The 15,000-nt window shown below is 43.3% G+C and overlaps 1 protein-coding gene across 1 annotated transcript in view; it reads right to left on the reverse strand.

The window, feature by feature from the left end:
- Window positions 1–15,000, reverse strand: part of adamts9 (ADAM metallopeptidase with thrombospondin type 1 motif, 9) — a 135,983-nt gene that overhangs the window by 1,541 nt on the left and 119,442 nt on the right. The window contains exons 24-26 of the mRNA XM_061932261.1: window positions 14,499–14,606; window positions 14,256–14,423; window positions 2,319–2,567 (exon numbers count right to left, since the gene is read on the reverse strand). Coding sequence (XP_061788245.1) covers window positions 2,319–2,567; window positions 14,256–14,423; window positions 14,499–14,606 — 525 coding nt within the window. The remainder of the gene's footprint in view (window positions 1–2,318; window positions 2,568–14,255; window positions 14,424–14,498; window positions 14,607–15,000) is intronic.

The following is a 15,000-nucleotide window of genomic DNA, read 5'->3' on the forward strand; positions in this document are numbered from 1 at the left end:
TCCCCTCAACGCCTTGACTGCGCCTAGAAATTCTGTCCATAAAAGTTATGAACAGAATCGGTGACAAAGGGCAGCCTTGGCGGAGTCCAACCCTCACTGGAAACGTGTCCGACTTACTGCCGGCAATGCGGACCAAGCTCTGGCACTGAGCATACAGGGAGCGGATTGCCACAATCAGACAGTCCGATACCCCATACTCTCTGAGCACTCCCCACAGGACTTCCCGAGGGACACGGTCGAATGCCTTCTCCAAGTCCACAAAGCACATGTAGACTGGTTGGGCAAACTCCCATGCACCCTCAAGGACCCTGCCGAGAGTATAGAGCTGGTCCACAGTTCCACGACCAGGTTAAGGTTAAAGTTACTTGTAAAGAACATAATGTCATGGCTGTCTTGAGTTTCCAAGCAATAGTATTGGAGGAGAAAAGGTGAGGCCTTTAATCCCAGGAACACCAGACCTACCGTCAAGCATGGTGGTGGTAGTATTATGCTCTGGGCCTGTTTTGCTGCTTTGCGGTTCTGATTAAATGTTAGGTCGGGTGGATGGCGGATGGTTGACGACTTTCTGATGCGGTTGCGGATGAAATAATTGCCTATCCGCGCATCTCTAGTAGTTAGTATGTTCCAATAGCAGCAGAAGTGCACTTTTTGGAGAGCTGTATTATTTTCAGTTTTTTGCCCAAGGGACTGATTTTATTTAACACTATATTATTATTTATACACCTGTAGTGATCACAGAGACAGGTTGTTTTTGTGTTACTGTATATATTTGTTATTCTGAAAAATCCCACTTAATATACTTTGGGTAACAACAGTCAATATTTATTTATTTTATTTTATTAGGGGGGTAACAACAGTCAATATTTATTTATTTATTTTATTTTTCTTATAAATAAAAATGAGTTTTTGTTAAACCAAATATTGTGTGTTTTTTTCCATATACAACAACCTACGTATGGCAGTCCGCTCCTGTATGATCAGTGTCAGAGCTTGGTCCGCATTGCCGGCAGTAAGTCGGACACGTTTCCAGTGAGGGTTGGACTCCGCCAAGGCTGCCCTTTGTCACCGATTCTGTTCATAACCTTTATGGACAGAATTTCTAGGCGCAGTCAGGGCGTTGAGGGGATCTGGTTTGGTGGCTGCAGGATTAGGTCACTGCTATTTGCAGATGATGTGGTCCTGATGGCTTCCTCCGGCCAAGATCTTCAGCTCTCACTGGATCGGTTCGCAGCTGAGTGTGAAGCGACTGGGATGAGAATCAGCACCTCCAAGTCCGAGTCCATGGTTCTCGCCCGGAAAAGGGTGGAGTGCCATCTCCGGGTTGGGGAGGAGATCTTGCCCCAAGTGGAGGAGTTCAAGTACCTCGGAGTCTTGTTCACGAGTGGGGGAAGAGTGGATCGTGAGATCGACAGGCGGATCGGTGCGGCGTTTCAGTAATGCGGACGCTGTATCGATCCGTTGTGGTGAAGAAGGAGCTGAGCCGGAAGGCAAAGCTCTCGATTTACCGGTCGATCTACGTTCCCATCCTCACCTATGGTCATGAGCTTTGGGTCATGACCGAAAGGACAAGATCACGGGTACAAGCGGCCGAAATGAGTTTCCTCCGCCGAGTGGCGGGGCTCTCCCTTAGAGATAGGGTGAGAAGCTCTGTCATTCGGGGGGAGCTCAAAGTAAAGCCGCTGCTCCTCCACATCGAGAGGAGCCAGATGAGGTGGTTCGGGCATCTGGTCAGGATGCCACCCGAACGCCTCCCTAGGAAGGTGTTTCGGGCACGTCCGACCGGTAGGAGGCCACAGGGAAGACCCAGGACACGCTGGGAAGACTATGTCTCCCAGCTGGCCTGGGAACGCCTCGGGATCCCCCGGGAGGAGCTGGACGAAGTGGCTGGGGAGAGGGAAGTCTGGGCTTCCCTGCTTAAGCTGCTGCCCCCGCGACCCGACCTCGGATAAGCGGAAGAAGATGGATGGATGGATGGATGAACAACCTACGTGGATTCGATAAGAGAATCGATAAGGAATCGGTTCGATAAGAGGATTCGATAAGGGCTCGAACTCGATAATTTCTTATCAAACATCATCCCTAGTAGCGACTTCCTTGTTCATTTACGGGATTCGGTCAACTTCCTTTGTTTTCACTCCATCGACCTGCGTCGAAGCCACAATGGGGCCTTTGCGCATTTATACTGGAGTCTGATAAAGATCACATTCTGTGTAATCTAAACAGTCATCTGGAAAAACTCTGATTTGGTCTACTTTGGCCTGCAGTGTAAAACGTAAGCCCAGGACCTCCATTCATTTCCAGGAGTGTGGTTGACTCACCGCGCCCCAAGGTCCAGTCCGCCATTGGTGGGATTGGCTCTGAGGGATGAGGTTCCTGGCACTGCTGTTTGGCGAGGACGGGAAGGGTCTGTAATCGCTGGAGTGGGACGGGCATTGAGACATGGCACAGTCCTGCTCCGTGCTGGGCCGATCGTCGGGGTCACACTCGCTGGCGTTCACCTCCTGGTCGCTGTAGTTGACGCAGACCACTTGGCGTGTGGTCTTACCCTGACCACAGGTTACTGAACACTGGAAAACAAATTAAGATCACAGACTATTAATGACATTGTTAAATACGATGGTATTTATCAAATTAAGACCTGGGATCTTTGTGGGTCTTTTTATTGCACTATTACGACATCATGCACCAAAATGTTCATTTTAAAGGTTAGCGGCTACAGGAGCAGCAACTTAAAAATTTGCACTGTAATTTTTAGCACGAGCTATTGAGTGAGTATACATTGGAGTTCCCCGGGACCTTTTTGTCCCCCCACTGACTGAACAACCTCGCTCTCAACACCAGCAAGACCAGAGAGATCATCGTCGACTTCAGGAGGAGCAGCACCGACCCTGCCCCCCTCTACATCAACGGCGAGCGTGTAGAGAGGGTCCACACCTTCAGGTACCTTGGAGTCCACATCTCTAATGACTTCTCCTGGACAGTCAACACCACATCAATCATCAAGAAGGCTCAGCAGCGGCTACACTTCCTTAGAGTCCTCGGGAAGTACAACCTGAAGCCTGACCTGCTGCTGACCTTCTACCGCTCGTCCATCGAGAGCCTGCTGACCTACTGTATTACGGTATGGTACGGCAGCTGCACTGCAGCAGACAGGGAGAGGCTGCAAAGAGTGGTCAAGACGGCTCAGAAGATCATCGGCCGCCCTCTCCTCTCTCTGACGGACATCTACACCTCCCGCTGCCTCAACAGAGCCAGTGCCATCATCAAGGACAGCACCCACCCTGGCTCTGACCTGTTCCACCTGCTGCCCTCTGGGAAGCGCTACAGGTGCATTAAAACCAAAACAAACAGGCTAAAGAACAGCTTCTTCCCCAGGGCCATAACCATCCTGAACGGACTGCCCCATTGTCCCTCATAACTGCCTTCTCTTCGGTGCAATAACCCATTCCACCAACCACCCTGTTTTTTGTTTTGTTTTTTCATGTTTATATTCATTTCACACCATATTCATTGCACTTCTACATTTTTTATATTTTTATATATTTGCACATTGTTTTTCTAGCATGCACACATCGCACTGTATGGAATGGCCTCAATCTCGTTACCTTGCGTAATGACAATAAAGCTGATTCTGATTCTGATTCTGATTCTGACTACCTTTTATAATGGCCATTTTTTTTTCATACACCGTAAACCTGTTTTTTTTATAACGCTTATTTACATGAACAATTGAATTTCCTTTTTAAAATATGTGCAAATCCTATTAGGAGTACTTTGACCCTTCGACCACTAGATACTGCCAGAGTACCATAGAGTACCACTTATACATATTTGTCATGATCTATTGCTCGCATCATGTTTTGTTTAGTTAGTTCTGTTTCAGCACCCATGGGTTTGTGTTTTCTTGGTTGCCATGGGTGCTGATTATTTTCACCCGCCTCTTGTTAGTGTTCGGGACGCTCACCTGCTGCCGGGCACTAATCAGAGAACTATTTATTCCTGCTTTTCGCCACACTCAGTCTGGCTGTCTTGTTTGCTCATGCAACAAGTTACGTCGGTATACTCTTTGATTCCTGGTTCAATGCTAAGTTTTCCCGTTAGCTATTTCCTTAGCTTCCCGTGCAATCGGCACACTTTTCTGTATTTTGCCTGATTTATGGAAAATAAATCATTTTCCGACCTGTACACTGCCTCCGGAGTTCCGTCTGCATCTTGGGGAAACGATCTGCGCATTAACATGCGACTACACCGTAACAATTATACATGCATACTTGCTTACATGTAATACAAATTATGTTGGTGGGTGCACAAATATTGCAAAATATGTGTTTTTGCCATAAAAAAAAAGGGTTTTCCTTGACAAAAAGGGCATAAAACAAAAAATAAATAAAATTAAAAAACATTTTTTTTTCATTGACGGATAGATCTGAAGATGATTTAACAATAAAAGCGTTAAAAGTAAAAAAAATATTAATACACCGTATTTTCTGGACTATATTTTAGAAAAAAAATGTTTTTAATATATTAGCTGTACCGGGCTATAAGGCGGAAATATATACCAGTACGGTGTGAAACGAGATAATGTTTATTTACATACCGTAATTGTGCCTACAACACGGCAGTAAAATGGCTGATCGAACAAAACAGAAAAGTCATTGATGTCTTTATTATCCTTTATGAGATAAGATTTGTTTCCTTTTTTTTAATAAAGTTCAAGATGTTTATCAGGATACTTCTTCCTTGAACTTTGTAAACACTTTCAGTCTGAACAGCTTCTTGAAGTCGATCATTTTAGTACATTGATTTCTTCGCTTAATCCATTTCCTAATTTAGCAGTTAGAGAAGAAAAATCCATAGATTAGATGCACCTTTGTATTAGCCGCAGGGTTCAAAGCTTAGGAAAAATGTAGCGGCTTATAGTCTGGAAAATACGGTATAAGACTTTTATGGCTGAAACCTTGGGACCTGTAACATTTGTGTGATCCCAAAGGGTTAAGAGTGCCCCAACTTAATAGTGTTTTGAGATAAGCGCCATCTCTCGGCTAATTGTTATGCTTTGAAATTTGAGTAACAAGCATCCCCGCCATTAGTTTATCATGTCACAGTGAACGCCTAAGATCCGTTCTAGAAATCGACGTAATACGTGTTTATTAGATCCACGTACGTGTGTTTTAGATCCGAGTACGTGTGTTTTAGGTCCGCGTACATGTGTTTTAGATCCGCGTACGTGTGTTTTAGGTCCGAGTACGGGTGTTTTAGACCCGTGTACGTGTGTTTTAGGTCCGAGTACGTGTGTTTTAGGTCCGAGTACGTGTGTTTTAGGTCCGAGTACGTGTGTTTTAGGTCCGAGTACGGGTGTTTTAGATCCGTGTACGTGTGTTTTAGGTCCTAGTACGTGTGTTTTGGATCGGAGTACATGTGTTTTAGATCCGAGTACGTGTGTTTTAGATCCTAGTACGTGTGTTTTAGTTCCGAGTATGTGTGTTTTAGGTCCTAGTACGTGTGTTTTAGATCCGAGTACGTGTGTTTTAGTTCCGAGTACGTGTGTTTTAGGTTCGAGTACGTATGTTTTAGGTCTTAGTACGTGTGTTTTAGATCCTAGTACGTGTGTTTTAGTTCCGAGTATGTGTGTTTTAGGTCCTAGTACGTGTGTTTTAGGTCCTAGTACGTGTGTTTTAGATCCGAGTACGTGTGTTTTAGTTCCGAGTACGTGTGTTTTAGGTTCGAGTACGTATGTTTTAGGTCTTAGTACGTGTGTTTTAGATCCTAGTACGTGTGTTTTAGTTCCGAGTATGTGTGTTTTAGGTCCTAGTACGTGTGTTTTAGATCCGAGTACGTGTGTTTTAGATCCAAGTACGTGTGTTTTAGGCCCGAGTACGTGTGTTTTAGGTCCTTGTTTGTGTGTTTTAGATCAGAGTACGTGTGTTTTCGATCCGAGTACGTGTGTTTTAGGTCCGAGTACGTGTGTTTTAGATCAGAGTACGTGTGTTTTAGGTCCGAGTACGTGTGTTTTAGGCCCGAGTATGTGTGTTTTAGATCTGCGTACTTGTGTTTTAGATCTGCATACATGTGTTTTAGATCCGTATACTTGTGTTTTAGATCTTTGTACTTGTGTTTTAGATACGCGTACCTGTGTTTAAGATGTTCGTACCTATGTTTAAGATGTTCGTACGTGTCTTTTAGATCCGCGTACTCGCGTACTTTGTTATCCAACCTTGTAATATTTTCTTTAAGGGCCCAAACTTACAGATACTGATCTTGTGTCAAACAGAAAGTCTCTCTCAGCTCTGCCTGAGCAGACTCCACATTCTGTTATGCATCAGGTCAAATACTGGACAGCGCTTATGCAATGCTCTGGCACGAAGATATCAAATGTTAGAATGATTACAAATGATATATACAGCTATAGGTTCGAGGTCCTCAACTACATTTGTACAAGGGCCAAACCCAGAGAACATATCTTTTTATCTGAGCTATACTACCACTCACAATGATAGCTCCATATTAATAATAGTTGCATGATTCCATTATTTATCAAATGAAAGGCTTTGACCAAACCCCTGACATATCGCTTGTGTGTGTGTTGTTAAATAAAGTGGGGCAAACCAGATGTTAAAAAAAATAGTGTGTGTGGCTAAAAAGGGCTTCTAAAACTGCTTTGATTGAGCGTTTCCCTTAGAAAGGTCTGAACAGTTTCTTGAAGTGCATCATTTTAGTACACTGATTTCTTCGCTTAATCCATTTCCTAATTTAGCAGTTTGCGAAGAAAAAGCCATAGATTAGCCACACCTTTGTTTAAGCCGCAGGGTTCAAAGTTTAGGAAAAATGTTGCGGCTTATAGTCTGGAAAATACGGTATAAGACTTTTATGGCTGAAACCTTGGGACCTGTGACATTTGTGTGATCCCAAAGGGTTAAGAGTGCCCCAACTTAATAGTGTTTTGAGATAAGCGCCATCTCTCGGCGAATTGTTATGCTTTGAAATTTGAGTAACAAGCATCCCCGCCATTAGTTTATCATGTCACAGTGAACGCCTAAGATCCGTTCTAGAAATCGACGTAATACGTGTTTTTTAGAACCACGTACGTGTGTTTTAGGTCCGAGTACGTGTGTTTTAGGTCCGAGTACGTGTGTTTTAGGTCCGGGTACGTGTGTTTTAGGTCCGAGTACGTGTGTTTTAGGTCAGAGTACGTGTGTTTTAGGTCCGAGTACGTGTGTTTTAGGTCAGAGTACGTGTGTTTTAGGTCAGAGTACGTGTGTTTTAGGTCCGAGTACGTGTGTTTTAGGTCTGAGTACGTGTGTTTTAGGTCAGAGTACGTGTGTTTTAGGTCAGAGTACGTGTGTTTTAGGTCCGAGTACGTGTGTTTTAGGTCCGCGTACGTGTGTTTTAGGTCCGCGTACATGTGTTTTAGATCCGAGTACGTGTGTTTTAGTTCCGAGTACGGGTGTTTTAGATCCGAGTACGTGTGTTTTAGTTCCGAGTACGGGTGTTTTAGATCCGTGTACGTGTGTTTTAGGTCCTAGTACGTGTGTTTTGGATCGGAGTACATGTGTTTTAGGTCCTAGTACGTGTGTTTTGGATCGGAGTACATGTGTTTTAGATCCGAGTACGTGTGTTTTAGATCCGAGTACGTGTGTTTTAGGTCCGCGTACATGTGTTTTAGATCCGCGTACGTGTGTTTTAGGTCCTTGTTCGTGTGTTTTAGATCAGAGTACGTGTGTTTTAGATCCGAGTACCTGTGTTTTAGGTCCGAATACGTGTGTTTTAGATCCGAGTACGTGTGTTTTAGGCCCGAGTACGTGTGTTTTAGATCCGAGTACGTGTGTTTTAGATCCGAGTACCTGTGTTTTAGTTCCGAGAACGTATGTTTTAGGTCTTAGTACGTGTGTTTTAGATCCTAGCACGTGTGTTTTAGATCCGAGTACGTATGTTTTAGGTCTTAGTACGTGTGTTTTAGATTCTAGTAAGTGTGTTTTAGTTCTGAGTACGTGTGTTTTAGATCCAAGTATGTGTGTTTAAGGTGTGAGTACGTGTGTTTTAGATCCGAGTACCTGTGTTTTAGGTGCGAGTATGTGTGTTTTAGATCCGAGTACGTGTGTTTTAGATCCGAGTACGTGTGTTTTAGGTCCGAGTACGTGTGTTTTAGGTCCGAGTACGTGTGTTTTAGATCCGAGTACGTGTGTTTTAGATCCGAGTACGTGTGTTTTAGGTCCGTGTACGTGTGTTTTAGATCCTAGTACGTGTGTTTTAGTTCCGAGTATGTGTGTTTTAGGTCCTAGTACGTGTGTTTTAGATCCGAGTATGTGTGTTTAAGGTGTGAGTATGTGTGTTTTAGGTCTGCGTACATGTGTTTTAGATCCGCGTACGTGTGTTTTAGGTCCTTGTTCGTGTGTTTTGGATCAGAGTACGTGTGTTTTCAATCCGAGTACCTGTGTTTTAGGTGCGAGTATGTGTGTTTTAGATCCGAGTACGTGTGTTTTAGATCCGAGTACGAGTGTTTTAGGTCCGAGTACGGGTGTTTTAGACCCGTGTACGTGTGTTTTAGGTCCTAGTACATGTGTTTTGGATCGGAGTACGTGTGTTTTAGATCCGAGTACGTGTGTTTGAGGTCCGTGTACGTGTGTTTTAGATCCGAGTACGTATGTTTTAGGTCTTAGTACGTGTGTTTTAGGTCCTTGTTTGTGTGTTTTAGTTAAGAGTACGTGTGTTTTCGATCCTAGTACCTGTGTTTTAGGTCCGAGTACGTGTGTTTTAGATCAGAGTACGTGTGTTTTAGGTTCGAGTACGTGCGTTTAAGACCCGAGTACGTGTGTTTTAGGCCCGAGTACGTGTGTTTTAGATCCGCGTACTTGTGTTTTAGATCTGCGTACATGTGTTTTAGATCCGTATACTTGTGTTTTAGATCTTTGTACCTGTGTTTTAGATACGCGTACCTATGTTTAAGATGTTCGTACGTGTCTTTTAGATCCGCGTACTCGCGTACCCTGACATATCGCTTGTGTGTGTGTTGTTAAATAAAGTGGGGCAAACCAGATGTTAAAAAAAATGGTGTGTGTGTGTGGCTAAAAAGGGCTTCTAAAACTGCTTTGATTGAGCGTTTCCCTTAGAAAGGTCAGTGAGTGTCTTTGGCTTGGTGGTCATGACTGGGTCTGCATAATCTTGTGTGCGTGTACTCGTGTGTATGGTGAACAGACCTGCGGTCTAACAGTACCGTATCACAAGCGTGCTGATGAAAACCATCTGGAAGCAAGGTTGTAGCCCCTAACTGCACCCCCCTGGATCTCACAGCTCAAAAAATGTGTGCCTCTCGCCATATCCTCTCTCTCTCTCACACACACACACTCACAGGCATAACACACACAGACACACAAACTAGGCCACAGTGCACTTGCATCTTAGCTGTTAAAGCCTGTCAAGTCTCAAATGTTAGTTTTTGGGGAAAGTGCATATAAAGTAAATAGACTTGGAGGAAAATAAATTCTGAATGACACCTAATTAAGGCGAATACCATTAAGGATAACCAGATGCATGTCTTACGGGGACGTACTGCAAAATGCTATCGCATTGACTATTAGTCTGTGAAGGCTCTTCAGCTGATCCAGAATGTTGTTGTAACTGTGCTAAAAGGAACTAGGAGATCACATTTCTGACGTTCAAGCTTTTCTGCATTGGTTCCACATTAGATGCGATGTCCTGAATCATCCCTTAGTAATGTTGCTATAGGCCTAGGCCACCATGACGCTACTTTACCATTCTCATCTGTTTACATTCATAATGCACATGGAGGGGGGGTCTACTCTGCAGAGGTGGGACCAAGTCATTGTTTTGCAAGTCACAAGTAAGTCTCAAGTCTTTGCCCTCAAGTCCGAGTCAAGTCCCGAGTCAAGACAGGCAAGCCCCGAGTCAAGTCCAAAGTCAAGACTGGAAAGTCTCAAGTCAAGTCCTAAGTCCTGCATTTTGAGTTTCGAGTCCTTTCAAGTCCTTTTAACCACAGACTAATATATTAACACAGATTGTGTATGCTTTTCAAACGCTGTATTTATGTATTAAAACAAGTGCATTTTAAATTGCAGGAAAGAAAATTGTGCTGACATTGCACTTCATAATAGCACTATTAACCAGTCATTTTAAACATGAACTCATTCCTTTACAGAACAAACACATTGAAAAATAAAGTGCAAATGTACTTATTTGTACAAAAGTGTTAACATTGAAAAAACATGACATATACGTGAACATAACAAAAAAGTTGTACTTTTTATATGTCAGGGCCCTATGCTGCATTGCATCTGCAAAAGAACAAATTAGTCAAGAGTCTGTCAGTCATTTGTGCACGATGGGGGCGTAGTATGATGCCACCATGGCTGAAAACTCGCTCCACTGGAGCACTGGAGGCAGGCACTGCCAAGACTCTCATGGCCACCTGGAACAGTGAAGGAAGAGTCTTCATGTTCAATGCCCAGAACAAAAGGGGGGAGAGAGTTGTTTTGGGTTGGTGCACTACTTGTAAGTGTATCTTGTGTTTTTTATGTTGATTTAATTAAAAAAAGAAAAAGAAAAAAAATTATTTCTTGTGCGGCCCGATACCAATCGATCCACGGACCAGTACCGGGCCGCGGCCCGGTGGTTGGGGACCACTGAGGTAAACAACCAACAGTATGTCAGAAAGCTAGCTAAAACGGTACACATATTCATAATATAGTATACATTTTAACTGACCTTTATTTTACTATTTTTGTCTTTTTTTAGGTGGCTAAAATACGCGGTGCTGCTGACCGCCGTCTAACGTTACGTGTGATATATTGACTAACGTAACCCTGCTTAAAAAAATCACTGAACAAAAAGTATGAATAAGGTAGTGAACTGCAACAGATTCCCGTGTTTGCAATAACGTTATAACGTTAGCAGTGAGTTTACAGCCTCACTGATTTAACTACACAGCAAATAAAAGTCACGTTACTTAGCCAATAAACGTTATCTTACATTCAAAACTTACCGTTCTTTGTGCAACTTCAAATGCCGGACGAAGTTGGAAGTTGTTGCCTCTCCATCAGTAATTTTGGAACCGCATGTGTTGCATACTGCAAACCGTTTTGTGTTGACCACCTCGTAATTTTTATACCCAAACGAAATTATTTTAGGTATCATTTTTTGTTCACTGGCGTGTGGTTTGTACATGTCTTCTTCGTTGGTTGTCCTGCAATTTGATTGGATGAATGCTGTGTGATGAAAACAAAGTAGATCTAATTTGATTGGCTGTTGTACTGACAGCACACCAGCTGACACACGCAACGCTGATAGACAAGTACACAATGAAAAATACGGAGCGCTCCCGAATAACTTTTTCATCTTTGGGTTTTGGGGAAAGTAGCAAGTCATGTCAAGTCATGTCAATTCAAAAGGCTCAAGTCCAAGTGAAGTCACAAGTCATTGATGTTAAAGTCGAAGTCGAGTTGCAAGTCTTTTTACATTTTGTCAAGTCGAGTCTAAAGTCATCAAATTCATGACTCGAGTCTGACTCGAGTCCAAGTCATGTGACTCGAGTCCACACCTCTGCTACTCTGTCTTTTTTAAAGTGATCCTAGTCCTGCTTTGCATGAATGGGCTAATATTATGACATACCTGTTTGTTTTGTTTGTTTTAATGTCATTAAAACAAGTGAGCTCCATCTTTTGACACTCCTTCCACTCCCGTCCTTGCACGCTACACCGCTACAACAAAGATGACGGGGAGAAGACGCTGTCGAAGGTGAGCCACGTAAATAAGACCGCCCACAAAACGGCGCATCCTGAAGTGACTGTCAGAAAGCGGCTTGAAGATGATGTGTAAAACATCATCTATGCAACATTTTGACCAAAGAACCACCATTACATGTTATCATACCTGCCAACTTTTGAAATCAGAAAAACCTAGTAGCCAGGGTCCAGGGGTTGCAGGCCCCGGTAGGTCCAGGACAAAGTCCTGGTGGGGGGGTTCAGGCATCGCCCCCCCCCGACGCAAAATGATTATTAGCATTCAGACAGGTTAAAATGTTGCTAAAACCATCACTTTTCTATCAGTCACAGTGACTTTTCAAAACAAAAATATTACAGCAAAAACCATATGGGTTGATTGACATGTTTATTCTGTAAGCTAACTTCAATAGTTTGAAATTATTTTTGACAGTTAATGCCAGTTATCCTGTCAACCTTTCACAAGACTTCAATTTGTTGATTGAAAGTATAAACAGTATAAACACTTTTTACGGTAAAATGGTAAAACAGTACTAAACAATTCCATTAAAAAAAAATTTGGTGTCATTATTAACTTTCTGTCCAAGCTTGTATAATCTACTGCCTTGTTCAATTGTAAAAAATATTCTGTGCCTAAAATTCACATTTCTATCACAATTATCATACTGTAAACATGGTAAGCTAACTTCATTAAAATTAATAGTCCTGTCAATAGCATGGAATTACAATTCAAATGTAGTTTTTTTGTAAGCCTTTCAAAAGAATTCAAAATATGAAAAATGAATGAAAATTAATTTAAGCCATCAGACACTTGAAAAGTGGCACATCACATCTCTAATGTAATCATTTTAACTTTTCAACAGAAATAGCACTGCAAAAATATTAAGGACATACTTCTGTATTTTGGTAGTTATGCTGTCAACATTTAACAAGATTTCTTCAACTTGGACTTGAAAGCATAAATAGTATAAACACTTTTAACAGTATAACAGTACTAAACAATTCCAATAGATAACATTGGTGTCATTACCTTTTTGTTTGCTCAATTATTGCCTCCGTAAATAAAAGTTCGGCATTTATCACATCCAAAGAATCTGTTTGGGCGACGAAAAACGTTGAAAGTTTTCCACTTGTATCGCTAGCAACGGCATTAGACTTGTGTTTTTTTGTCCCAACGTGGTCTTTTACAACGCTAATTCCTCCGTGTCCGATCGAAAAATCTTGTCTGCACAAGGTGCAATTCGCGTAGTTTTCACCCTTTTTGGAACGGATAGTTATTCCCAGATAGGCTTTTGAATATTCTTCACGGAATGACTGCAGTTTTCTTTTCGGTTTAAGACTCGTTTGCGATTTTTCTCCGGCTGATTCCATGATCGTTTCGCTCGTTTGGAAACAATGGCAACAGGTGCCTCGTGCTTGGCAGCGGTGCTATAAATAGCCTCGCGCATTTTTTAAAAATAATTTTTTTTAATTAATGAAAAACCGTATTTTTTATCACTGCAACCGTAACCCGGAATAGGTTGATGAAAACCGTACTAATTACGGGAAAACCGGAGTAGTTGGCAGGTATGTATCTGTCAGTAGACTAGCTATCAAAGCGCTAAAAACTGTAGTGAGTTTACATTATTCACCCAAGGAACTTTAGTTATTAGAGGGTTCCGGTCCGATGGTTTTTCACGGGACACATTTCCGGCGTTGTTGTTGCACTAGTGAGCCACGGATGAGGAGATGCTCCTCCGTTATTGATTAAAGTAAAGTCTGAATGTCATTAAAACAGCTAGCTCCATCTTTTGACACTTCTTCCACTCCCGTCCTTGCACGCTACACCGCTACAACAAAGATGACGGGGAGAAGACGCCGTCGAAGGTGAGCCACGTAAATAAGACCCGCCCACAAACCGGCGCATCCTGAAGCGACTGTCAGAAAGCGGCTTGAAGATGATAATAACTTGGATTTATATAGCGCTTTTCTAAGTACCCAAAGTCGCTTTACATGTAGAACCCATCATTCGTTCACACCTGGTGGTGGTAAGCTACTTTCACAGCCACAGCTGCCCTGGGGTAGACTGACGGAAGCGTGGCTGCAATTTGCGCCAACGGCCCCTCCGACCACCACCTATCATTCATCATTCAATTCACCGGTGTGAGTGGCACCGGGGTCAAAGGGTGAAGTGTCCCGCCCAAGGACACAACGGCAGCGATTTTTGGATGGTAAGAGGCGGGGAGCGAACCTGCAACCCTCAGGTTTCCGGCACGGTTGCTCTACCCACTACGCCATGCCGATGTGTAAAACATCATCTATGCAACATTTTGACCAAAGAACCACCATTACATGTAATGTAGACCACAAGGAAGTCTTTTACATTTAGAAAAAAATCATCATGTGACCCTTTTAATGCGCTTTATAATCTGGTGCGCCTTTTGTATGAAAAAAGACCTGAATAGACCCGCTCATCGGCAGTGCGCCTTTTAATCCGGTGCGCCCTTTGGTCCGAAAAATATGGTTCTCTGTTTATTTTCTTACCGCTGTCCATTCCAAAACCTTCCACTGTCCACAGGCGGCGACGGAGCACACTTCTCGGGCAGGAGGTTTCGGGAGGTGAGCGCATGCCGACTCCTCTGCCACGCCGCCGTGGTTGTCACGGCAACTCACATAACGCATCCGTGACCCTTTGCCACAGCTGGCGCTACACTGTTGGACAGAGGAGAAAGGGTTAAGAGGAAGGGAACCTGCACAGGGACAAGTTCATTGATCAGGATCACCAACCTGGGTCCAGGAACCAAATCGCCATTGGGTTTTATGGCCCTGATGAGAAGGGACTTTGGGTCCTGGTTGAGCAGGTTGGCTGTTTGGACACTGGGCCAGTTCGCAGTCCTGTGGAAGAACAAGTATTCAATGACTGATTCTCTAATATGGAAGACTTATGAATAACCTATGCAGTTCTCAAATTTGGTTGCGTTTCCCATCAGCCTTTATCAGCTTAGCAAAACAACATGAGCTGCGTCTCCCTGTCAGTTCAAACTATGGATTGTGGCTGTAAGCCACTCAGCATAAAGCCCTGATCCCTGTCATAACAGGTCATAGTGGAGTGGTATTCAGGGGTCCAATGCCCATGCTGGCGTGGTTCAGAACTCCACCCCTAACCCACCCCCTTGTCCCTAACCTTCCGTCCTTTTCTTTTTCTCCCTCCTATGCCCTGCAGTGCCCTCTGACCTCGGTCTTTAGGAATGAGAGCCTTAGTCAAATCTCACAGGCCACACATTCCACA

This window comes from Nerophis lumbriciformis, linkage group LG38 (assembly GCF_033978685.3).
Source record: "Nerophis lumbriciformis linkage group LG38, RoL_Nlum_v2.1, whole genome shotgun sequence".
Lineage (NCBI taxonomy): Eukaryota > Metazoa > Chordata > Actinopteri > Syngnathiformes > Syngnathidae > Nerophis > Nerophis lumbriciformis.